At 32.0% G+C, this 25,884-nt stretch overlaps 1 protein-coding gene across 2 annotated transcripts; it reads right to left on the bottom strand.

Annotated features, from left to right (window-relative positions):
* Window positions 1–175: 175 nt before the first annotated feature.
* Window positions 176–25,859, bottom strand: LOC139520324 (meiotic recombination protein REC8 homolog). 2 transcript variants are annotated; one of them, XM_071312865.1, is made up of 19 exons: window positions 25,804–25,859; window positions 24,026–24,102; window positions 23,168–23,236; window positions 19,366–19,508; window positions 18,454–18,532; window positions 16,855–16,966; window positions 15,150–15,270; window positions 10,895–10,977; window positions 10,020–10,168; window positions 9,215–9,356; window positions 8,651–8,803; window positions 7,370–7,430; window positions 6,908–7,021; window positions 5,211–5,347; window positions 4,528–4,718; window positions 3,651–3,854; window positions 2,712–2,821; window positions 1,772–1,857; window positions 176–1,540 (listed from the first exon to the last, which is right to left on the bottom strand). In XM_071312865.1, the coding sequence occupies exons 2-18, from the start codon at window positions 24,079–24,081 to the stop codon at window positions 1,781–1,783; spliced, it is 2,001 nt and encodes a 666-aa protein (XP_071168966.1). In that variant the 5' UTR covers window positions 24,082–24,102; window positions 25,804–25,859; the 3' UTR covers window positions 176–1,540; window positions 1,772–1,780. The 2 variants fall into 2 exon arrangements, with proteins under 2 accessions (XP_071168966.1, XP_071168965.1); XM_071312864.1 differs by having other exon boundaries at window positions 25,749–25,854.
* Window positions 25,860–25,884: the final 25 nt, after the last annotated feature.

The following is a 25,884-nucleotide window of genomic DNA, read 5'->3' as shown; positions in this document are numbered from 1 at the left end:
TCTGTCTCAGTATTTATTATAACAAGATCTTAACTGAAAGACTAGCTTGAAAGGGTTGTTTCTTATGTTATCCCCATTCTTTTTTTCAGATATATTAGACGGATGATGTAATGCAAAGTAATAGATAAACCTTAAAAGTGATGAACAAATCAAAACCTACATAGATGAGACTAGAAAATTTAAAATATATTTTATTCTTCATAAAACATTATGTGCATGATTAAAGTAGATTTATCTACATCATATAACAAATAAATCAACAATAAAAGTTTAACAGTAAGATTGTCTGACTTAAAAATCATTTCAACAACTAACTTTTATAAATCAACAAATTTAAAAACACAATTCAATGCTTAACAATTCTTATAGATCAACAATTCAAAGCTTAACAACTATGATAAATCAACAATTATACAGTTAACATGATAATCAACAAATAAACAGTTAACAAATATAAAATATACCAACAATATTAGGTTAACTTGATCAAGATTTAATACATACAAGTTAAACATTTAATAGCTACCATGATCTAAGTATTCAAACAAACGGATGCGAACAGTTCATTCCAAGCTTTATAAAACTATATTTGTTGAATTCTTTCTAAATTAAAATTACCCAATCCATTCTACTTTATAGCAAAAATATATCACTCTTCTTTCAAAGTAAAACTATTCTTTTTTTTTTAATATTGAGTGACACTGTTACTTATATTTGATTCAAAGCTTTCTATAAAAAAAAATTGTCCAATACACATGATTCTTGAAAAAACTTTTATATCATTTAACCCATGAATGAACTGAAAAGGACAAGATTGTGGTGTCCTTCATCAAATCAATTTTCATATAAAGACGCCTTTCAAAACATACACAATGTGCCAATTCAATTTCCCAGTAAAATCAGTTTTTTTAAAGCATGATGATTTTAAAATGCAATTCACCAATTACAGTCCATAAAATGTAAGAAGAAAAAGGAATGGAGGATAATGAAGAATTTTCCTATTGAAATTAAAATTGTATTTGGTATTCATGTTTAATCTCAATCATATTACTGGGATTGCATGTACATGATTCACTCTATAGAATAATATAGTTGATGTAAAATTGAGTATAAATATACTTCTAAAAATAAAGAAAAGTCCCAACTCAGACAGTAAATCGAACTTAATCCTAATGTTTAACATCATAATTAATTCATACATGAAATTAAAATTTAATTATTTCATAATTATTTTCTAAATTTGGAAATCAAAATCTTCAATAATGTGTTCTTAGATAAAACATAAGTGGTTTAAAATCTGTGTTGGCTTATTTTGAACATTAAAAAATATTAAAATTAAGGAAATTTTTCAACCTAATTTTGTTTATACATGTATTTATAAAATTTAAAACTATTACAAAACTATATGTATATCAAATATAAATTCAGCATTCAAACTTAATATAAATATTTGGAAAGTTCTTACAATTCTACACTCATTAAACCTCAATGTTGCTGTGAAAACATCAGCACACAGACAATACAGACATCCATTTAGTGACGACATCAAAAGTTCAATGTAGGATAAAAAACTTAATTCACATAGTTTTTTCACTGACCCCCCTACCCCCCTCTTAACTTAATTTGGGAAAAATTGATTTACCAATAGGGATATATGTAAAAATCGATTTTAGATATACAAAACTTGCAGAATTTTATCCCCCCCCACCCCCAAACTATTTGATTTAAGTTTTTTATCCTACATCGATCTTTTGATGCCGTCCCTTAGTGAATGCATCCTTTAAGATATTCTCCAGATGTAAATGTCTTCAAAGGCTTCCTCCTGTTCACATTTTACCTTTTTGGCTCGGCACAAATCTGAAATATTAGATATACTTGACAATGACATTGTTGATTCTGATTAGGTGGGTGTGTTTGAAATAAAAGTTATGTGCTATAAAATAATATAAATCTATTTCTATACCCTTGAACACAAATATTTTACCAGTTTTCATCCATAATAAGGACAAGGTTTATTTGTGGCAAAATATGGCCTAAAATGTCAACTTTATCATAAAATATCAGAGAGTAAACATTTGTGTTCTAAAATTTATCTATTTCATTTACTTAAAATTAACAGAAAATTTCAAAAGTTAGGATGATTACAGATACTTGTTTGTAGATTTCTCTAATGATGGATTAATATGTAAATAAAATTAAAAAAATATATATATAAAAAAAGAAAAAAACTTTAGAAAAACAACAAGTGAAACTGTGAGCTTCTGCTCACTGATGATACCCCCGTCCAAATATGTTCGGTAAACAGGAAGTTGTCGAGTGATGAATCTGAAAACGCATCACACGATATAGCTGACTTATATCAAGTCTGAAACCAAATATCAGAAATCCTGGTAGTGCAGTTCCTGAGAAAAATATGACGAAAAATTTTCAACTTGGCTATCAGGTGTAAAAATGATACAAGTGTTCGGTAAACAGGAAGTTGTCGAGTGATGAATCTGAAAACGCATCACACAGTATAGCGACATATATCAAGCCTGAAACCAGGACTGACTGACAGACTGACTGACTGATGGACTGACGGAAGGACAGACAGAGGTAAAACAGTATACCCACCCCTTTTTTTCAAAGCGGGGGTATAAAAATGTCTTTCCTAACGTTAATTAAAGTAGAGTTAATGGTATAATTTGTGAAATGTCACAATATGTACAAACCTATTAAATCAGAGAATATTTTTGCTGCTTGAGTTCTGTCAAATTGATTTGGTGAACATATTGATTGAAATGTTGTCCATTCTTCCTCTCTTGTGTATCGTCTGATTAGCCTTCAAAAAAGTATAAAAGAAACTAAAATATTTACTCAAGATTTCTTTCCTCTTTCTATTTTTAACAATAAAATAGGGTTTTTATTCAAAACAAATGCACAACATTTTGGACGTTTTGAACCACTTTCTAAACCTCATACTTTTTTCCCTCAATAACAATGATATCCAACATAAAGTCTATGCTCAACCCATTCTATCATCACAAGTTTTTTATTCGAAGTACTAAATAAAACAATAGAGCATGACTTTCAAAATTATAGTCAGCCAGGGTTTAAATGTTGTACAAGGAAGCCACATGCAGATATACAAACTGAGCTAAAATAGTACTCCACTTAGCATAAAAATATAGTATATACCAATACACATAATTAACAGCGCCTGGTGATGTTTGATAGCCTGACCGGTTTCGGTCCATAAAGGACCTTCATCAGAGGCAGATTCTGCCTCTGATGAAGGTCCTTTATGGACCGAAACCGGTCAGGCTATCAAACATCACCAGGCGCTGTTAATTATGTGTATTGGTATATACTATATTTTTATGCTTTTACATTTTTCTCACTGATACACATAGTTAATATGGCTTCTACTAACGAAAGCTCCATGGAGCTAATGTGTTTAGAGACTACTTATGTCAGTACACCTTTCCTATATTGCCTAGTACTCCACTTAGCCTTATACAATTAGGCCACAGTTATACTAACTAAGTATGCCACCAGAGCAGAATTAAGGGCAATTACTAGGGAAAGGAAAGCCAAACAGTTATTTATTGAAAATTAAAAACTAAATAAAATGTTGAGTCAGTAATTCTACTTTTTTATTAACTTTGTACCTGAGAAGTTCAGCTGCTGTGGGTGTAGTAGTAGTAACAACAGGCAGAGGAACAGGTGTTATAGGAACCTGAGGTTCTTCCATAATGGAGGACAGTTGTGCAAGAGATTCCTGGAGCACTGATTGGTTTTCAGATATATCTGGTATTAAATTGAGATTCATCTCTTCCTCTGTTGAAATGCTGCCTTTTGATCTAGATTTCCTTCTGTAAAAAATACAATTCAAAATTAAAAATCCACGTTTTATTGTTTTTTATTAGCAAATAGTAAAATTGAGAATGGGAATTATGTCAAAGAGACAACAATCCGACTAAAGAGCAGATAACAGCGGAAGTCCACCGATGGGTCTTCAACGCAGTGAAAAAATCCTCAGCTGGCCCCTAAATAAAAATCTGTACTTGTTTAGTGAAATTGGAGGTCATGTTAAACTCCAAAACATATAAATGAACTAAATTTAAACAAGAATGTGTCCCAAATACACAGATGCCCCATCAGCACTATCATTTTCTATGTTCAGTGGACTGTGAAAATAGGATAAAATCTCTAATTTGGCATTAAAATTAGAAAGATCATATCATAGGGAACATGTTTACTAAGTTTCAAGTTTATTGGACTTCAACTTCATCAAAATTTACCTCAACAAAAATCTTTAACCTGAAGCGGGACAGACGGACACACAGACCAGAAAACATAATGACCATTTATGGGGCATAAAAACATAAAGACTAACAAAGACTAAAAAATGCGGAGAGCGTTATATATTTCTACAAATGCTGTGATTTAAAATCCTTGGATCAAAACTGACCTTGAAGTTAAAATTTCCTTGCTTTTCCATAATTCTGAAAGCCCCACAAACTTCCTATAATTGGTAAAACCTACTTGGATTTGCTAAGAGTTGGTTCCTCTTTCCCTTTACTCTTATCCAAATCTTTACTTTTGTCTGCCTCTGAATGAGTACTTCTCTGGTGAATAGACACTGGTGTATCATCTAGCAGACGACTCCTAGACAGGGAACCTTCTCTCATCATTTCAGTTGATGGCTGTTCTTCCATAACATGTTCTGGTATAGCCTGTAGGAACAAATAATTATTTAAATCTAAGAAATTAAAAAAAAAATTATACAAAGGAATATTGTTTTACCTCTATATTCTAATCTAAGTGTGATAGTGCTGGGGAAGCAAGAGAGTCCCTATTTATTCTTTTATAACGGTAAAACTTTGTTTGTAAAAAATTTAATTAAACATGATGATACGTATACGCATGGAAGGAGCTTAATTTCTTGAATCACTGCATTTGAAATAGAAGTCTGTTCAGTAACCATTATAAGCAAATCAAAATTTTAAAATAAAAGGGCTAACTATTGATTCAACTTCTATTTAAATATTGAGTTTGAGGATTGCTTAATCAAATCAACTCAATTTTCAATACACACATCAAGTAAACACATATTTTTACAATATCTTGAAAGAACTGTAGAAAGAAAAATGTGTGCACCCTATTTCACCCAAACAAAAAGGCATTTCACAAGGACAATAAAAGTAAAGGCTTTTATAAAAACCTACTTCCAAATCAGGTCTTGGCAACTCATGTTCCTGTATTTGAATCTCTGGTTCCTGTAGCTGTTGAACAGGAGATAGCTGTGGAACAGATTGGGAAATCAGTCTTCTTTTACTGCGAGTTGGTCTGGGTTCTTCATCTCCTTCAAAACATAATATAACTTAATTCAGTGTCAGCAAAAATTAAATAGGTATAGGGGGAGGGTTGAGTTCTCATAAACATGTTTAACCCTGCCACAATTTTGCGCCTGTCCCAAGTCAGAAGCCTCTTGCCTTTATTAGTCTTGTATGATTTTTAATTTTAGTTTCTTGTGTATAATTTAGAGTTTAGTATCACGTCCATTATCACTGTACTAGTATACATATTTTAGGGGCCAGCTTAAGGACGCCTCTGGGTGCGGGAGTTTCTCACTACATTGAAGACCCATTGGTGGCCTTCGGTTGTTGTCTGCTCTATGGTCGGGTTGTTGTCGCTTTGACACATTCGCCAATTCCTTTCTCAATTTTATCTATATATTTCTTTCATTTCTATAAGTAACTGACATCCAACTTGTTCTTAGATGTGAATTTAATTATTCAAATAAGCCTTTTTAGTGTCAATCTGCCGAAGAATCAGACAGTGGTTAAAAACATGACAAACAAAAAACCAATCAGCTTGACATAAATTCAAGTTCAGAATGTATAATAGTACATGTATATGACATTCCTTTCCTTTTCCTGATCTGGTGATACAAGATATAATTTGGTTGAAATACACTAGAAATTAACAATTAAGGGTAGATAACTCTGTATTTTGCAATTGTTTTTACCACAACGTATCTAGATATTTCTCAAATCATCAGACAAGCAGAAATGAACCTTCAATAAAGGATAGTTAGGTCCGTTGGGTTTTTTCAGTCATGTTTTTAAACATTTCTTAATTGCCTGATTCTTACAAAAACTAATGTACTTAATACCAAATATCAAAATATCCATTTTTACTAGTATCAAAAACTTTAGTATCTGAATTGATTTGACTATTCTAATCAATGATGTTAATAATTTTGACTAAATGGTAATGGCACTATCTTAAGTTTATACCACTGGTCGTGTTCCATGCAAGACAATGTAAAAAATCTTGGGATAGTGACATGATTCTGTTTTCAGAAAGTTACCATTCCTTGATAACCATTGAATTGATGTGTTTCCAATTGCGATAAAACAATATTATAAAACATGTTTTTTTTTCCATGATCAAATCAATTCAAGAAAAACTGAAGAACAGTAAATGTAGCTTTGTTTCCTTGTTTTGGGCTATTGTAAAGTGTGCAAGGATCTCATGTGAATTTATTGACCATATCCATTATTTCCAGTAAAAAATTCAAACTAAAACCACCCCTGACATCCTTTAAAGATAAAAAATGTCTTTGTATTTGGAAAAATATTGTCAACAGTGAGAAAAACTGTCTAATTTCCTTTTGTTTTTACTTACAAAAATTATGTAAAATTAGCTTTTATCTTTGACCAATTTAATCTGAATGTATATAGCTTGCTAGAAAGATTCAAAAATAAAATGAATTTCATTCCTTTACTGATATTTCGGAATTAAATTTTATCTGAGATAACATGACGACAAAAAGTTTAAAAAAATAAAAATAAATGAAAATAATAGGTTTAAACAGAAGTGTCAAGATTATTAAAGGGCATCTTAGTCCATGTTATACCAAGCAAGTCAGGCACACTCCATGCAGGTTGTCCAATGTCTGAATCTGTCTCCAGCAACCCATAAACTGCATTCCTTCTCCAAAGCTGTAAAAGCTGCGGCTGTCTAGCCATTGCTTAAAAAAATATAAATTTATTACAATATTTGTTTTGCTATCTAAAAACTGTTTATTTCTTTTGAATTGCTTACTTTGTTATTGTAAAATTCCTGTTTTAGTTACTGAAATCGACAATCCTACTTTAAAAAAGATTCCTTACATTGTTTTTGTAATTTAACTAAAAATTGCTTTTGCATTGTGACCATTTTCAATGGCTTTATTCCAAAAGAAATAAGCCAGTTATTATTTCCCTTGAGACTGGATGATGCACCCTTAACCACATCATACAAATACAAATTAAGTCTATGAGGTTCTTTGCAAATTTAAATGCACAATTTATTAACATATTATGTATGTATCTAGTACCTGGTCGTCCTGGATTGTTGAACAAATCTTGTACTGAAGACTTCTTCAAATCAGGTAAAACCTGAAAAAAGATGACACAAACTACACTTTTCTTTTATCTAACATTTGTTTTCTCAGTAACTAAGCCACTATTGAAATCTCAATTTAATAACAGTTATAAAATTTTTGATGTATTATACAGAATAAAGATGCACGAAACTAATGTATTTTTTCTTCTTCTACTGAATGCATATGTACTTATTCAATATTTAAGCTGCTATATACAACTGTATTATGTATTTTCTTTTGTATGTATTTTTTTTTCTGTTTTCTATTTGTATTAATAGTTTTTGAAGGCCTCATGTGAGATTAACATGTAATCGTTAAATAAAGAATTTTATTATTATTATTATTATTATGTGACATTGCAAAAACCATAAAGTTAATGATATTCCTTTTTCTTGTATGGTTGTTGGCTACATGAAGAGATATTTCTTGTACCACACTAGACAGTGTGTGATAAAAAGAAATGCTTTTATTTGATTGTCTTATCCAGGAGTGTGAGACAATATTACACCATTTTCATTGGCTATTTGTTAAGTCATTATTGAATTTCAAATGTTTTAAAAGAACTTAAGATGATGTACATTTCATCCATGGCAATGAGCATATACGTGATTTCTCTAATAATATACATAACACTAAAATTTCCTTCCTGAAAATCTTTTTTTTTCAAATTTTATTATATTCTGAAGCGTATAAAGTTTTTTAATGTCTGATGATTAAGTTTGAAACCAGGACATGTGATTGGAATGTACAAATGAGGAGATCAAGGATCAGAAAGTTGACCATAAGAGAAATAGGTTTAACATGTGAGAATATGGTATCATTTAAATTGTTATAATTTTAAAACTCTACAAGGCTCATTTATTATTATATTGAAATTAAACAGCTCTATTTGATATCAAGGGATATCAAATGCTAACTTATTATGAAACCTATTACAAATACAGGATAATATTAGCATTTAAACTTATCCACAAGTTAGTAATTTTTTTGACAGCCAGTCAGTTTAATTGAATTTTTTACAAAGATCTTCTTCAAGAACTTTTTAGGTATTAAAATACATACGGTACTGCTATCTATACCTATGCAAAGTGCACCTTTTTCATCTCTTTAATAATAAGTTAAGCACCAGAAATTCATTTGTTAAACCTTTCTCTAGATTATAGATAAAACAAATTTCAAGCAATATGAAGTAGAACAAATCTATATACCTATAATTTTTCCATATATACTTACAAAAGTTCTCATAATGTCTTCTCTATTTGTGAAATTTTGTTTCAATTGGTCTTTAAGTATTTGACATTGGGCATCAATGCACAAATGACGTCTTTTTCTTTGTCTTCTAGGACTTGGTGGGACAGGTGACAACTGCAGTGTGAAACTTGCTCTCTGTAAGTCATAAAAAAACCATATTTAATACCAAACAATGAAGCTTCCAGATGATTATTTATATAACTAACTTAAGAGCAATTCCATAAACATGGATGTGGAAGTATAGGAAAGGACTTTCAAAATAGTCCAGTCCCACAACAAACATACTTGAAGTAATTTTGCATACAACAAATGGAAATACAACCATAATCAACTCATATCAAAATAGCAAATAATCTTCATACCCCCAAATATTTATTTTAATGGAAAATTTAAAACCCTACGAGAAATCAAATCATTGTACATACTGTTTCATAATTTTGTTCCGACACATAACAAAGGTTATGCAATTATTTTGCAGGCATATCAGTCGCATCCCTATAAAAGTAATGTATTTTTGTTAAAATACATAGTATCAAGAATCCTTACAGCTCTTCTAGGTCTCAATACTGGTTCCTCTGGCTGTGGCATTGGAGTAACCCCAGGAGATAATACTGGTGCCCTTCTTTCTGGTACACTAGATTTATCAGGTTTGGTCATGGGTGTTCTTTCTTTTGGTGATAGTAAACCTCTGTGGAAATAAAAATTCAAAAATTGACAACAGAAGTGTCATTGCTGAACTCTTTTGGTAAAATAATTTAATAGCAGGATGAAAGTTTAATTAATTTACTTTGATCATTCATTGTGGTGCCAGCCTGCACCATTTGAATAGTTTAAAATATTTGCCATTTCCTGTCTGTGAAAGGGAGAGGGCATATATTTTCAACTAAAAAAAATCAAATTAAATATATGCTCTTGAAGAAATTGTTAGTGACCCTATCTTCTTTTTTTAAACCACAACAATTGTCATAAATAAACCATATGTAACTATTTACTGAGATGAATAATTCTTAATTCAATTCAGAATGGTTGTATGTTTGTCAGGAGACAAGGGAATTTGTTTAAATTACTTTCTTCAAAATTTCTAAACGTGTGAGCAAACTTAAAATATATGTTGTAAATTTCGAAATTATTGCTATGTTTTTATATTGTGAAAAATGCGACAGGGTTATAATTGCAATAATCTAAACTCGCAGTTTGAAATTTAACAGGATTTTTCTCAATATCGCAAAAAATTAAAATCTCATTTTTATTTTTGTTCAATATAATAAAATCGCAATAATTTCTGAATTTACAGTAAACAAGATACAGCATTCATGTATTAGTCAAAAGAAAGATTTTATAATTATCTTACTGGACTAGATCTTGTTGCATTTCTTCATACTGTGGCACTTTGACAGGAGATAGGAATTTGCCCATCTGTAAATCCCCTGGTAGAGGTTCCTCTAAGATAATGTCTACTAGTTTACCATCAAATGGTGGCAGGTCATGTTCTGGTTGGAACTGAAAAATGTGTAAAGATTAATGATTTTATAGGTTATAATTAATTTTAGGTGACTATAATGTCATACATTTATTAATCGTTTTAAACTCATTTCAATAATGCAATGGAAACAACTCAATTTTAGTGTCTTAAGAATAAACTCTGTTCGGGCGCGGGAATTTCTCGCTACATTGAAGACCTGTTGGTGACCTTCTGCTGTTGTTTTTTCTATGGTCGGGTTGTTGTCTCTTTGACACATTCCCCATTTCCATTCTCAATTTTATCTATTGCATATCTCATGTCTAGAAATTAACCATTTTGTACACTACCTTTTGTAGTGCTGACAGTTTACCTTCATGTCTCAAGAATGTAACCCACTTACATAGACCATTTGGCTTAACATTCTCTTTTGTGTGTTACGAATTCTTTATTGGAATATCATAAAATTGAGTTTGAGTTGAGGTGCTTCCTGTCTGATTGGCATGTTTTACATGCAAAATCTTTGACCAAATAATGTTGATTATTACTTATCCAAGAAACAGCATAACTAAGAAATTGATTTAATTGAGAGGAAAACTAATTTGAACATCAATCAGTTCTAAAAAAACTAATTTTTGAGATTTCAAACTAAATCATTTATGTTAATCCATTGTTTATAAAATTAAAGAAAACAAAATGTGTTATCAGAACCAATCACCCCACAAAGTTTTATAATACTTAACAGTTTTTTGGTGGTTTTTTTATACCTGAATATCTTGGAATATTGTCATATCAATATCTGGGATAGTTATCTCCTCCTTGCTGGATACTGTGTGTGGTGAAGCCATATCTATAATGTAATCAACATGAATTTTACACATATATAGAAACTTTGATAAAAGCATACAACCCTTATATGCCATAGCATCTTAAAGGTCTTTTAAGAAGTTCAGACAGTTAGAAACAGAAGTTGAAAAGATAAAAAAAAAAACCGAAAAAATTGGTAAAAGTCTGAACATTCTAGAATTATCTAATTTCAAGATTGGGCAAAAAAGAATTTTATTTTGGCTTAATAAGGACAGCAGACAGATAAACAAAACATTTATTTTGCTTATGCCCTGAATAACATCATTTTCATCTATTGAAAAAGTAATCACTCTTGAAAACAAATATATATGCAGTTGAAAATGGCACAACTTATACAAGTACTACAATCTTTTTTTTAAAACATAAAAAATTCAGACATATGCATGTTATTTTATTTTCATCCCATCTATTATAATATAATTAAGATTTTAACTTGGTAATGGTGAACCAACACCTGAAGTGGTTATCGTGCGGTTGGGTAATAGCGGGTAGATACCACTCGGTATTCACAGTTGTCTTTCACTATAAAAGCAAATAAACGACAATAAAGACAACAACACCCATCAATTACCGCATGGTGATTAATTTATTGTGGTCGACATGTTTCGCCAACAAGCGTGGCGTCTTCAGGACAATATTATACATGAAATCAAACAGTGAAGTACAAATTTTGCGGTTGTGCGGTTTGCCTGAACAATAGGTTGTTATGACGACGTTATAGATATAAATAGAAAGTGAAAGTGAAAGTAAAATAAGAATCTAGTATAGTTAAAAGAGAAAGTTAGTCAATAAAGTTATTAACGATGTGGTTATCTGCTATTCTTGCACGTCTGTGTAGTGGTCCTCATAGAAGTTTCTAGTGGTAATAATGTAGAAATGATGGAAGTAGCTCATAAAATGTCAGTTCATTTCCAAATTGGACAACACCCCATTGGCCATCCCGTACCAATTCAACTGGCTTCGCTCCGAGGGAGGTACTGCTTCCATTGAGTTGGTAAAAGGTGAAGTGTGTGATCGCCGCAATTTTGGGAATTGTAAATCTTGGTAGATGTGTTCATAAAAATTAACTTTGCTAATAAAATGTTCGTGGATGAAGCTTTTCTTTATAAATATGTTTGGTGGTTTATGTGGTTCATCTTGGTTCTGGTTCCTTCCTTTTTTCTCTAAGTAAAATGCCTGGTATTCCGAATTTCTTTGACTCTGTGTACTTATGTATGGTATGTAAATCTTCAGTGATGGACTGCTTCTTCTTTGTATGTTTAAATTTTGGTGGTTGCTTCTGTTTCCAAATCTCTCCTTATTTTTCTCCGTATCTGGTAATTTTCGGCAACGGATCGAGAACTCTTTAAATGGTCCGGTATTTCGTTCATGCTGTGTGGTTGTTAGGTACAACGCTAGTTTGGCAAAGGTGGATCCTCTCGGATGCAGGGGTTCACAGTAAAAAAGTAAACTTTAACTTGGTAATGGTGAACCAACACCTGAAGTGGTTATCGTGCAGTTGGGTAATAGCGGGTGGATACCACTCGGTATTCACAGTTGTCTTTCACTATAAAAGCAAATAAACGACAATAAAGACAACAACACCCATCAATTACCGCATGGTGATTAATTTATTGTGGTCGACATGTTTCGCCAACAAGCGTGGCGTCTTCAGGACAATATTATACATGAAATCAAACAGTGAAGTACAAATTTTGCGGTTGTGCGGTTTGCCTGAACAATAGGTTGTTATGACGACGTTATAGATATAAATAGAAAGTGAAAGTGAAAGTAAAATAAGAATCTAGTATAGTTAAAAGAGAAAGTTAGTCAATAAAGTTATTAACGATGTGGTTATCTGCTATTCTTGCACGTCTGTGTAGTGGTCCTCATAGAAGTTTCTAGTGGTAATAATGTAGAAATGATGGAAGTAGCTCATAAAATGTCAGTTCATTTCCAAATTGGACAACACCCCATTGGCCATCCCGTACCAATTCAACTGGCTTCGCTCCGAGGGAGGTACTGCTTCCATTGAGTTGGTAAAAGGTGAAGTGTGTGATCGCCGCAATTTTGGGAATTGTAAATCTTGGTAGATGTGTTCATAAAAATTAACTTTGCTAATAAAATGTTCGTGGATGAAGCTTTTCTTTATAAATATGTTTGGTGGTTTCTACATTATTACCACTAGAAACTTCTATGAGGACCACTACACAGACGTGCAAGAATAGCAGATAACCACATCGTTAATAACTTTATTGACTAACTTTCTCTTTTAACTATACTAGATTCTTATTTTACTTTCACTTTCACTTTCTATTTATATCTATAACGTCGTCATAACAACCTATTGTTCAGGCAAACCGCACAACCGCAAAATTTGTACTTCACTGTTTGATTTCATGTATAATATTGTCCTGAAGACGCCACGCTTGTTGGCGAAACATGTCGACCACAATAAATTAATCACCATGCGGTAATTGATGGGTGTTGTTGTCTTTATTGTCGTTTATTTGCTTTTATAGTGAAAGACAACTGTGAATACCGAGTGGTATCCACCCGCTATTACCCAACTGCACGATAACCACTTCAGGTGTTGGTTCACCATTACCAAGTTAAAGTTTACTTTTTTACTGTGAACCCCTGCATCCGAGAGGATCCACCTTTGCCAAACTAGCGTTGTACCTAACAACCACACAGCATGAACGAAATACCGGACCATTTAAAGAGTTCTCGATCCGTTGCCGAAAATTACCAGATACGGAGAAAAATAAGGAGAGATTTGGAAACAGAAGCAACCACCAAAATTTAAACATACAAAGAAGAAGCAGTCCATCACTGAAGATTTACATACCATACATAAGTACACAGAGTCAAAGAAATTCGGAATACCAGGCATTTTACTTAGAGAAAAAAGGAAGGAACCAGAACCAAGATGAACCACATAAACCACCAAACATATTTATAAAGAAAAGCTTCATCCACGAACATTTTATTAGCAAAGTTAATTTTTATGAACACATCTACCAAGATTTACAATTCCCAAAATTGCGGCGATCACACACTTCACCTTTTACCAACTCAATGGAAGCAGTACCTCCCTCGGAGCGAAGCCAGTTGAATTGGTACGGGATGGCCAATGGGGTGTTGTCCAATTTGGAAATGAACTGACATTTTATGAGCTACTTCCATCATTTCTACATTATTACCACTAGAAACTTCTATGAGGACCACTACACAGACGTGCAAGAATAGCAGATAACCACATCGTTAATAACTTTATTGACTAACTTTCTCTTTTAGTTACTATACTAGATTCTTATTTTACTTTCACTTTCACTTTCTATTTATATCTATAACGTCGTCATAACAACCTATTGTTCAGGCAAACCGCACAACCGCAAAATTTGTACTTCACTGTTTGATTTCATGTATAATATTGTCCTGAAGACGCCACGCTTGTTGGCGAAACATGTCGACCACAATAAATTAATCACCATGCGGTAATTGATGGGTGTTGTTGTCTTTATTGTCGTTTTATATATTTAAGAGTAAGATTTTGATGTTACATCTACTAAGTTTTTTACCTATGGTCAATAGTTATATTTATTATACCTCAGTTATCATTTTCTATATAAAAGATCATAAAATAAGTACACAATATTTTCACTATTGTGCAAATTACAAGCTTTGAACTATTGGACCGGTAAAAAATTTCCAACTATTGGACCTGGGTGTAACTATTTGACTGCAAGCGTCATTATATATCGCGGAATTTTAGATGCAGCTTCGCGATTGGAGGATTTTGAAAATAATGCGGCAGTAACAACCCTGTGTTTTACCTTTTTGTATCTAGTATAGGGTTGACGTCAGTGCAAGATGTATTCCTTAGCATTTGAACATATCTATGAAGTAAATGTTATGGTTTGATTTCTTTTTTTCAATATTACGATAGTTGAATAATCATTGCCATTTATTATCTGTTGTCTTTTTCGATATAATAAAACACTTACTGATTGAATATTTGTGGAATGGAAAGTTTATTGTCCCTCGGATACAACTATTGCCCTCCGCTACACCTCAGGACAATAGTTGCTCCTCGGGATAATAAAGTAAAACTTACTATTCCACTCATACCCAGTCAATAAGTATACACTAGTTTTAATCATTTATATCTACCTGGTTTTAACATTGGTTCGGTGATAGATATTTGTGGTGTAGAGGGATGAGCTAGCCTTAATGGTGGAATCATCAATGGAGATCTTGGAATTGCTAAGCTAGATTCTATTCTCCACATTTCCTACAATAGCATGTGTATATTGATTTTGTCTATCAAGGTAATACATGTACTTTATGCAAATTTATCATTTGGTCTTTCATTTATAGACTTAAAAAATTCAAAAATTGAGGTTCTTTGAATGATGGGAACTGGATGTGACATCAGTCATTTATAGTTATTTGACTTTACCAAATCAGGATCTTATCAATTAGCCCCTTTTTACTGTTGTATGGTTGTTATATCAATTATAATATTAGAATATGCAACACTGTTTTTTTATTCTTAAAAGAAATTAATGGCTCTGCATACCATTGTGTCTAAAATAACACCAGATTCAAAATGCAGCATTGTGACTGTCAGAGCAATTCTGTTTTTACTAGCCTGTTACCACTAAAGACAAAGTTTTTATTATAATAAACTTCATTTAGAATGAAAGGTAGAAAATGGTGTAAATGTATAAAATACACACAAGAACTTACCACTATCTTACATAGAAAATCTCTTCAACTAGAACTTGAATTAAAAGTAAAACAACAATTAAAATCAACATAAACAAGCAACATAGAAATCTGATGTTAAAACTCGCAGCTAAAGATTTTAAGATATGTATGAAATAAATTTTATTCCATATATATTGGAAAGAATATAGATTTCAGTTTTTGATAATGAAAATGAAAAAGGATATAACATTCACAGATAAAATTTTAAAGTTGAACAATTATAAACTATCTATTTATGGTCCTCTAAAGGAAAATAACAACTCAAAATAAGTTATGATATTGCAGGACACAAATGTGACAGTCATTATTTTCATTTTATATGAAAATAAATGAATGACATTTAGCATACACTACAACTATAACTACCAATTGTAAATTTCTATAAACAATACTGAGTTATATCCCCTTTACTATAAATTTTCTAATAATAATGTAACATTTCAACTTTTGGGAGCAGATAACCCCATCACATATGAAGCTCTTTTCGAGCTAAAAATGCTTTCTGTATATATATATGATTAAGACACATTAAAATAGCTAGAATACTAAAACTTCAAAATTCTTATACAGAAACTAAATAATTAAAGCTATGAAAATCATTAAAATAAGCTAAATTAGCATGTTAAAACAAAGATTTTCTAATTCAATTCTTTATATGTATTACATTCAATCAATAAAAAATCACTCTATTAACACGATTAATATGTTTTGTTTAAATAGTTTATTTTTGAATTTCATTATAGCATGAATTTATGCTACAATATTCATAGCTGTAATATGAAATTTTCAATAAAAATAAAACATGCACAATAAGCCAAAAATCAACAAAAAAACATTAGTTTTGATTAATATTTGATTATCTTTTTCTTACAACCATTAATCAATACATGTATTTTTTCTTTTGTAATTTTTTTGTAGGAATGAAATTGATTTCTTAAATTGTTCACATCTTTTCCACAAATATAATTGATAACTATTTTCCTCAAATATCTATTGTAATCCATTTCACACAATAATAATTCCCTTACTTTAAGTTTGCACAACCTTTTTAGGTTTCTGCAATGTACATGAGACACACAAAAAAACATTTGATCACAATACCTACCATGTCTGGTATCTGAGGTGATTTCAATAAGTCTGCTGCATCCATCTGTAGTACACCAAACCAAGGGTTATCTGCACATAGATCATCTAAATCACATGCCAACTGTTCTTGTCTAAAATTAGAAACATAAATGAACTGAAAGGAATCTATAACACTCAATAAGAAGCTGAATTATTTGAGAAAAAAAATCAAAACTTAAAGTACATCAGCGATTATTGTTAAAATGTCAAACGACTAAGCCATAGAGAAGTTTATACTGCCTCAACTAATGTGAGCTATGAAATTATAGCACAACTTAATAATTAGAAAAAGTAAAAACAAAACTGAAAAGAAAAGAAAATTGTAAATGGCTATAAACAAAATAGTATTCTATCATATGCAAATACATGTACTCATTACACCAGCTCTATTATCAGTAGCCATGACCAAACAAGAAGAAGACTTCATAGGATACTATGCCTGGCTCAGGCTGCTACATTTCCACATTCAGTGATCTGAATACCTGGCATAAAACCGCTTGGCATAATTTAAAAAAAAGTTCACATCACAATCGACATATAGCTTGCTATGGAGTATGAGTTTTGCTCATTGTTGAAGAACGGTGTACAACTGATGAGCTCCAGAATAGAAAAAGATATCAATAACGCAGACTACACGAATGAATTTCATTTTTACAGGACATTCGGTCTGGTAAGCATCATAGCTATACCAGACCGAATGAAATTTTACCAGACCAATTTTTTTTTACATCTAATTGTATACTATCCAACAAATAACAACAAACATATGACTTTGTTGTGCCCTACTCCTCCCCAAAATGCACAAAAACAAAATGATGTAACAAGAGGGTATATTGTTATGAAAGTTGTGCACAATTACTTCAATGCATTTCAGTGAAGAGTAATGTCCCATTTTATTGGATTTTGACAATGTTTGTGAACTAAACATAATTTTGAGTTTCTGTATAAAATATTATTTCCTGTTTCTTCTTTCTTTTTCATATATCTCTTGGTTTTCAATTCTAGTGTTTATATTTCATAGCTGAATTTTGTGATCTGCTTGGATTTTTATTCATTTATTGTATTTAATCAGCAAACCCAGAATTATCCTTATCCGTTCCCAGAATCTGATCCGGTTTTATTTACATTCCCGGTTGTGCCAATGAGGGCAGCCATTGTTGTTTTTGACAGTCAGATATGTTTTTACCCAGATTTACACATTACTGGTTGGCGATTTTCGGCATAAAGCTAGCGGTTGAACAAAATAAACATCGCTGTGATGAATAATAAAGATGAAAATGAATTTGAAATCGTTTGGCAATTTTGCTAGAATGTTAGAAAAATCCATAAAAAAAAACACCGGACATTCGGACCGGAATTTAACAAAATTTTACCAGACCGATCCATTATTCACCGGATTTGTCCGACGGTCCGACGTATTTCGTGTAGTCTGATAATGAGTAATTGACAGAGGCATGGCCATAAAATGTTAGGTCAGCATTTCATATAAACATTGAGCTTATCTCTAGAATCTTCTTTATTATTATATGTACATATGGAAAATTAATAGTAAAGTTCCTTCCATAGCTTTGTAAGTTACCTATTCATGGCTTTCAGATCAATCTCTTCCAGATTGGCCACAGCAATTCTCATCTTACAGAAAAAATTAGTGACATCGTCTGCAATAAAAATAAGTCCTTGTTCAAACTAGTAATTATTTATAGTTCATTTTTATTCTTTGAACACACTAGTTTAATCTGTAAACTTGGCCATTGACTCACAAGTTTAACATATTCAGTATGAGTTAATTGCACAAGTTTGCAGGCTTCAGAAAAAAATGGTTAAATTTTATAGAAAATAATATGCAAAAGACAGATAAGATTTTGAAAGGTTAGAAACAAACCAGAATTTTCTATTCAACCAAATTCTAGTGTGAAACAAGCATGGTACAAATGTAATTGGAAACATGTTTCTATTTTTTCTACTTACTATATTCTTAATGAGCATCAGTATTCCCCAACTTAAGACTGAGCTGGCTAGTAAAGTAAATGAGTAAGTGGTTACATTGTCCCTTAGATCTTGATGTATTTTAATGCGGCAAAATTCACATAGAAATAGTTGTGATATATATTATATAATACGACTGATACAAAATTATTCCATCAAAACAAGACAAAAGCTGAGATTCTTAACTTTAATGTATGTGAAAAACTTTTTGTTTTCCACATTTCAAATAAGACCAACAAAAAATTAAAAAAGAATGTGACCCACTCAAGCTTTGCAATTTTCAAGTTACAAAGGGACATAACTCTAAAACGAAAAAATGAACACAATCAGCCCCTGTCTGCAAAATTTGGTTCTTTGCATTGTGTATGAATTTCATAATAGATGGAAAAAATTATTTTAAGTGTGGTAATGAATATATGGGATGAACAGATGGACTGACTGCCAGAAAGATTGAAGGACAATACCATTTAAGCCCCATGCAGTCATAAAAAAAGTTATTTCTTACCTAGTAGGTATTCATTCTGTCTTTTAAACACCCTGATAACTCCATACATTAGCTGTGATGATAGATATAAGGAAAACCTAGGATGTCCAGATCCTTGTTTCTTTGGCATTATTCTCACCAGTATATAATCAAGAATATCATCACTGAAAAGTATCATTTAATTAAAAACAAGAATATCTATATGTGTTAATGATCCAAAGACATCATTCCCTGGCCTCTAGCGCTTATTTAACTTCATACCAAATGTCTTCTATTTAATATTATATTATAGGTCAGGTGCGTAGCTAGAATGAAACGATATGGAAGCTAGCAACTACCGCTGAGCGGAGCGATGAGAAAAAATTTTGGGACCCTATTATGCAGAAAAATGTGTTTTTTTCAGTTTTCGGTCATAGGATGTTTAAAGAGGAGCTATATGTAGATAAAAATTTATGAATGTAAAACTATTAATAAATCTTCTGAATAGAGAAATACATAAACAACACATATTTTTGATACAGAATTTACTCAAAATTGTCCAAAATCTGCTCTTCGGGTCTATTACTTTGTCAATATTCACACTGAAATCTCGATGAATATGCAGTAATGCTATGTAACTGTCGTTGTTCATTGTTGATCGTACATTTGTTTTCAATTACATACGTAGTATGGTGACTGAAAGATCTCCATCATGGCATGGTAGCACTCGCGAGATGTTATAAACCAGCAGACGTGTTCGGCATCAAGCGACCTCCGAATTGAATTCGTCAAAATTACATGCCAGGTCAGTTTCGATTGTCTCAGACAATATTGAGATTTATTCGTTTATGATATTTCCTACAACACGATGAAGCAGATACAGCGCAAAGAAGTGATTTTCTAATAACACGAGACGCGACTCCACTCTCCAGTTCCCTTATCATATGGTCTATGAACGCAAAAAATAATGAGACTTTCCAATACTGTTTTGGCATGGTTGCAGGGTGATTGGCTCCGGTAGCCATCGACCACATCGCCTTGGCATATTTTCAACGATATCGAATGGACCTGATTTTTCTAATGCCGATTGGTACATCTCATTCCAAACTGATAAACTGTACACTGTAAAATGTGCTCCAAAACAACATGTCTTACTCTGAGTTAGTATTACAAATTCAAATCTTGTAAAAGATACAAGTTACCTCCCGATCTTGTCATAATCTCCAATATTTTTTTTTATTTTGAAACCAAATGTTGTTATCTAATGATATTTCATCAATTAAACTAGAGGCTCTAAAGAGCCTGTGTCGCTCACCTTGGTCTATGTGCATATTAAACAAAGGACACAAATGGATTCATGACAAAATTGTATTTTGGTGATGGTGATGTGTTTGAAGTTCTTACTTTACTGAACGATTTTGCTTCTTACAATTATATCTATAATGAACTTTGCCCATTAGTAACAGAGAACTATATTTGGTAAAAATTTACATATATTTACCAAATTAATGAAAATTGTTAAAAATTGACTATAAAGGGCAATAACTCCTAAAGGGGTCAACTAACCATTTTGGTCATGTTGACTTATTTGTAGATCTTACTTTGCTGAACATTATTGCTGTTTACAATTTATCTCTATCTATAATAATATTCAAGATAATAACCAAAAACAGCAAAATTTCCTCAAAATTACCAATTCAGGGGCAGCAACCCAACAACCGATTGACCGATTCATCTGAAAATTTCAGGGCAGATAGATCTTGACCTGATAAACATTTTTATCCCAGTCAGATTTCCTCAAAATGCTTTGGTTTTTGAGTTATAAGCCAAAAACTGCATTTTACCCCTATGTTCTATTTTTAGCGGTGGCGGCCATCTTGGTTGGTTGACCAGGTCACGCCACACATTTTTTAAACTAGATACCCCAAAGATGATTGTGGCCAAGTTTGGATTAATTTGGCCCAGTAGTTTCAGAGAAGAAGATTTTTGTAAAAGATTAATTTAATTTATGAAAAATGGTTAAAATTGACTATAAAGGGCAATAACTCCTAAACGGGTCAACTGACCATTTTGGTCATGTTGACTTATTTGTAGATCTTACTTTGCTGAACATTATTGCTGTTTACAGTTTATCTCTATCTATAATAATATTCAAGATAATAACCAAAAACAGCAAAATTTCCTCAAAATTACCAATTCAGGGGCAGCAACCCAACAACCGATTGACTGATTTATCTGAAAATTTCAGGGCAGATAGATCTTGACCTGATAAACATTTTTATCCCTTCAGATTTCCTCAAAATGCTTTGGTTTTTGAGTTATAAGCCAAAAACTGCATTTTACCCCTTTGTTCTATTTTTAGCCGTTGCGGCCATCTTGGTTGGTTGACCAGGTCACGCCACACATTTTTTAAACTAGATACCCCAAAGATGATTGTGGCCAAGTTTGGATTAATTTGGCCCAGTAGTTTCAGAGGAGAAGATTTTTGTAAAAGATTACTTTAATTAACGAAAAATGGTTAAAAATTGACTATAAAGGGCAATAACTCCTAAACGGGTCAACTGACCATTTTGGTCATGTTGACTTATTTGTAGATCTTACTTTGCTGAACATTATTGCTGTTTACAGTTTATCTCTATCTATAATAATATTCAAGATAATAACCAAAAACAGCAAAATTTCCTCAAAATTACCAATTCAGGGGCAGCAACCCAACAACCGATTGACCGATTCATCTGAAAATTTCAGGGCAGATAGATCTTGACCTGATAAACATTTTTACCCCATGTCAGATTTGCTCTAAATGCTTTGGTTTTTGAGTTATAAGCCAAAAACTGCATTTTACCCCTATGTTCTATTTTTAGCCGTGGCGGCCATCTTGGTTGGTTGACCGGGTCACGCCACACATTTTTTAAACTAGATACCCCAATGATGATTGTGGCCAAGTTTGGTTTGATTTGGCCCAGTAGTTTCAGAGGAGAAGATTTTTGTAAAAGTTAACGACGACGGACGACGACGACGGACGACGGACGCCAAGTGATGAGAAAAGCTCACTTGGCCCTTCGGGCCAGGTGAGCTAAAAAGTGACAACATAGGTGTTTCCTTTAACATTCAATTTATAAATTTTGATTTTGCTATTTCTTTTTTGCATCAACGTGCACACAACTGCGTGTTAGCGTATAGGGAGCTATGATCTTTTTCTGCATGACTCGAACAGCTTCATCAACACTTGTAACTAGGTTGTCAAACTAATATCCGGGTTAGACGGAAAAGACACCAACAGTCTCCGAACGTGAAACAAATATCATACTCATAATAGTCTTAGATAATACATGCAGCACACTGTCTGATTCCGATTGACCAATTTTTTTTTTTTTTGTGAGACATGGATGCACGTGCTGTCGTGCCTCTGGGTAGCTACGCCCCTGTAGGTCCAACTTAAACTGATCTAATCACACACTTTAACATATAAAGTATTCAAAATATGCAGTCAATAGACCATGACTGAGGGGATAGGGCCATATGATTCTGTGGAAATGGGATGTGTCAAGAATAATTACATCTGCATACCAAATATAATTGACCTACTTATGGTTCCCCATAAGCTGACCTAATTACAAACTATACATGAAAACTTCAACAAAAGTTACAAATTTAATAGACCATAACTAAGGGGGCAGGCCCAAATGTTCTCCAAAGAAAATAGATGTACCAATGCTAATACAACTACTATCCAAATTTCGTTGACTATCATAAGTGGTTCCCATAAACTGACCTTATTACTAACGATCAACATAGACTGAATAAAAAATATTGCCTTAAAACAGTATTGTATAATATTTACCATGTTCTTTTAATATCTACTGCACTAAAATCTCTTCTTTTCAGCTGATCAATCTTTGTAGCAGCAAGCCTGAAATTGTTCATTGTTTATATTTACAACTAATTTTGATATTTCGTCCAATTTATATGCACTTTGAGTTAAAAAAGTTAGAGAGTGGAAAACAATTTGGGGCGTACAGATGGACATGAAGGGGCATTAAGATTCTCCCTGCAGCTCCATGAATATTGATATTGATAATTTTCAACTAAAGGGATCTTTTCATCACTTGACAATTTTCAGGTATATTTTGTAGTTTTTCTTTGACAACTGAGCATATTCATATATAAATTACTCTCTTCTCCTTAATGGTCTTTATGCTCTTGATGATCTATCTCCCTTATAATTGATGATCTATCTCCCTTATAATTGATGATCTATCTCCCTTATAATTGATGATCTATCTCCCTTATAATTGATAGTCTATCTCCCTTATAATTGATGATTTATCTCCCTTATAATTGATGATCTATCTCCCTTATAATTGATGATCTACATTGTATCTCCCTTATAATTGATGATCTACATGTATCTCCCTTAAGTTATAATTGATGATCTATCTCCCTTATAATTTCTAGTATTTGCTGCAGACATTTAAACAGTAAATATTTTAAATACATGTATAATAATTTAAATATATATGCTAAAAAATTAATAGATGTACAAGTAAAACAATCATTTCTAACAATACATAAAATTCTTATCTATTAAAAATGGAAAAGGGAGGGGTAGAGATAAAGTTGAACACCAGTTTTATAAACACAACTATGATCTTCAGCTTATTTAATCATTTCAATGTTTTTATGTTAAATGTGGACTTACCAAACTGTTCCAAATTTTCCTCCTCTTCTTTGAAGAATACTTTGGTGATAGAACATTATTGAAATATATATATGTACCTGAAACAACATTATAAAATAGTAAAAGAAATATTATTCATATAGAGACAGTTTGTTTTTAAACTATCATTTCCATTTTTCACTATCCAAGAAATCTGATTCTAATTCAAAAGCTTAGTTTTATGTTTTTGATTACTATTGTGCATTACTTGCTCTCTACTGCTGCGTGGTTACATGGAATTAAAACACCTCAGGAAGAGATAAACTAAGATGATTCAGCTGGCTGTAACTTTTTTTTAAATGATGTCAATATATTATTTATTTATAATTTAAATTAATTGACAAGAATTATTGAAAACCCTTATTATTGACACTTTTAATTTCTACAATTCTAAGTAACGGTCAGATCTTTTAAAACACATTCATGGCGTATGATGCCTTGAAGCATCACCTGGGTATCGCCATATAATTGACACTTTTAATATCTATAATTCTTCAGGGCAGATTTTTTTTTATTTTCTGTTTTATGTGAAAGATTTGAGTTTGATCAGTCTGATAAGATAATCTACAAGCCACAGATACATGTATGTACAGAATACAGCAGTTTCTGGTTTTTAGTTGAATCTGTCATGTAACTTCCATCACATGACAAAAATGTAGACATTCCCCATTTCCATTCTCAATTGTATCGTCACTCCCAACACATGTTTAGCAAACAGGTAAAAAGTGATTTTATACTGCACAAAATATTTGGGAAATTGAAATCTAATAAATGGTCATCCTCCCTCAGTCGTACAGGAGTTTAAGTTTATGTTTATGTTTTTGATTACTATTGTGCATTACTTGCTCTCTACTGCTGCGTGGTTACATGGAATTACAATACCTCAGGAAGAGATAAACTAAGATGATTCAGCTGGCTGTAACTTTTTTAATGTACAGAATACAACACATTTAGCGTTTTTATACTGATATTCTAATGATATACTAACCCTAACCCTAACCCTAACTCTAACCTTAACCCTATTTGAAAAAGTAAAAATGAAAATATCAGTATTAAAAGTGTCAATAATATGGGTCTGATGCTTGGTCCGTTTCTGTGTGTGTTAGTTACATTGTAGTGTTGTGTCATTGTTCTCCTCTTATATTTATGCGTTTCCATCAGTTTTAGTTTGTTACCCCGATTTTGTTTTTTGTCCATGGATTTATGAGTTTGAACAGCGCCAGCGGTATACTACAGTACTGTTGCCTTTATTTAGACAAAGTAAAATACTTCTGGAACATAAATTATTTCTATACTACCCTATTTTTTGACGATTCTGAAAATGCTGGAAATTTTTAATAGAGAAGGGATACAGGCACACCATCTATCTGGTAATTTACATCATGAAGGCATGCAAAATTGACAATATTTTCGGGTGAATCCAGGATTCCAGAAATATGACGAAATAATATTACTGAATACTTTTGAACAATGTTTTATAATACAAAATTCACAATTCATGTATAAGTTTGAGTGTTCTCTATTTTTCTCAACTTAAATTTGCATGCTATATTATTTCAACTGAAATAAATCAAAAGGAAACATTTTTGTCTGTGATAGAAACGAGCGCCTGTGCTTTTTTTTTCAAATAGTCTTAAATTACATGGTACACTAATTACTGAAGGTGAACCCCTGAATTACAACAACAAGCAAAATATAACCTTACACTTGCAGTAAATAATATGAAATATAAGCTTATAATTTTCGGACAACTTGCACACCTCTTTCAAAAAACAAAAGTTTCAAATTTCCCGCCTACACAAGTTATTTTTCGATTAGTGCTTGAAATGATCCATTAAAGC

The sequence above is a fragment of the Mytilus edulis genome, chromosome 4 (genome assembly GCF_963676685.1).
Source record: "Mytilus edulis chromosome 4, xbMytEdul2.2, whole genome shotgun sequence".
Classification (NCBI taxonomy): domain Eukaryota; kingdom Metazoa; phylum Mollusca; class Bivalvia; order Mytilida; family Mytilidae; genus Mytilus; species Mytilus edulis.
Note: the sequence above shows the minus strand (reverse complement) of the source record. Positions and strands in the feature narration are given on the sequence as shown.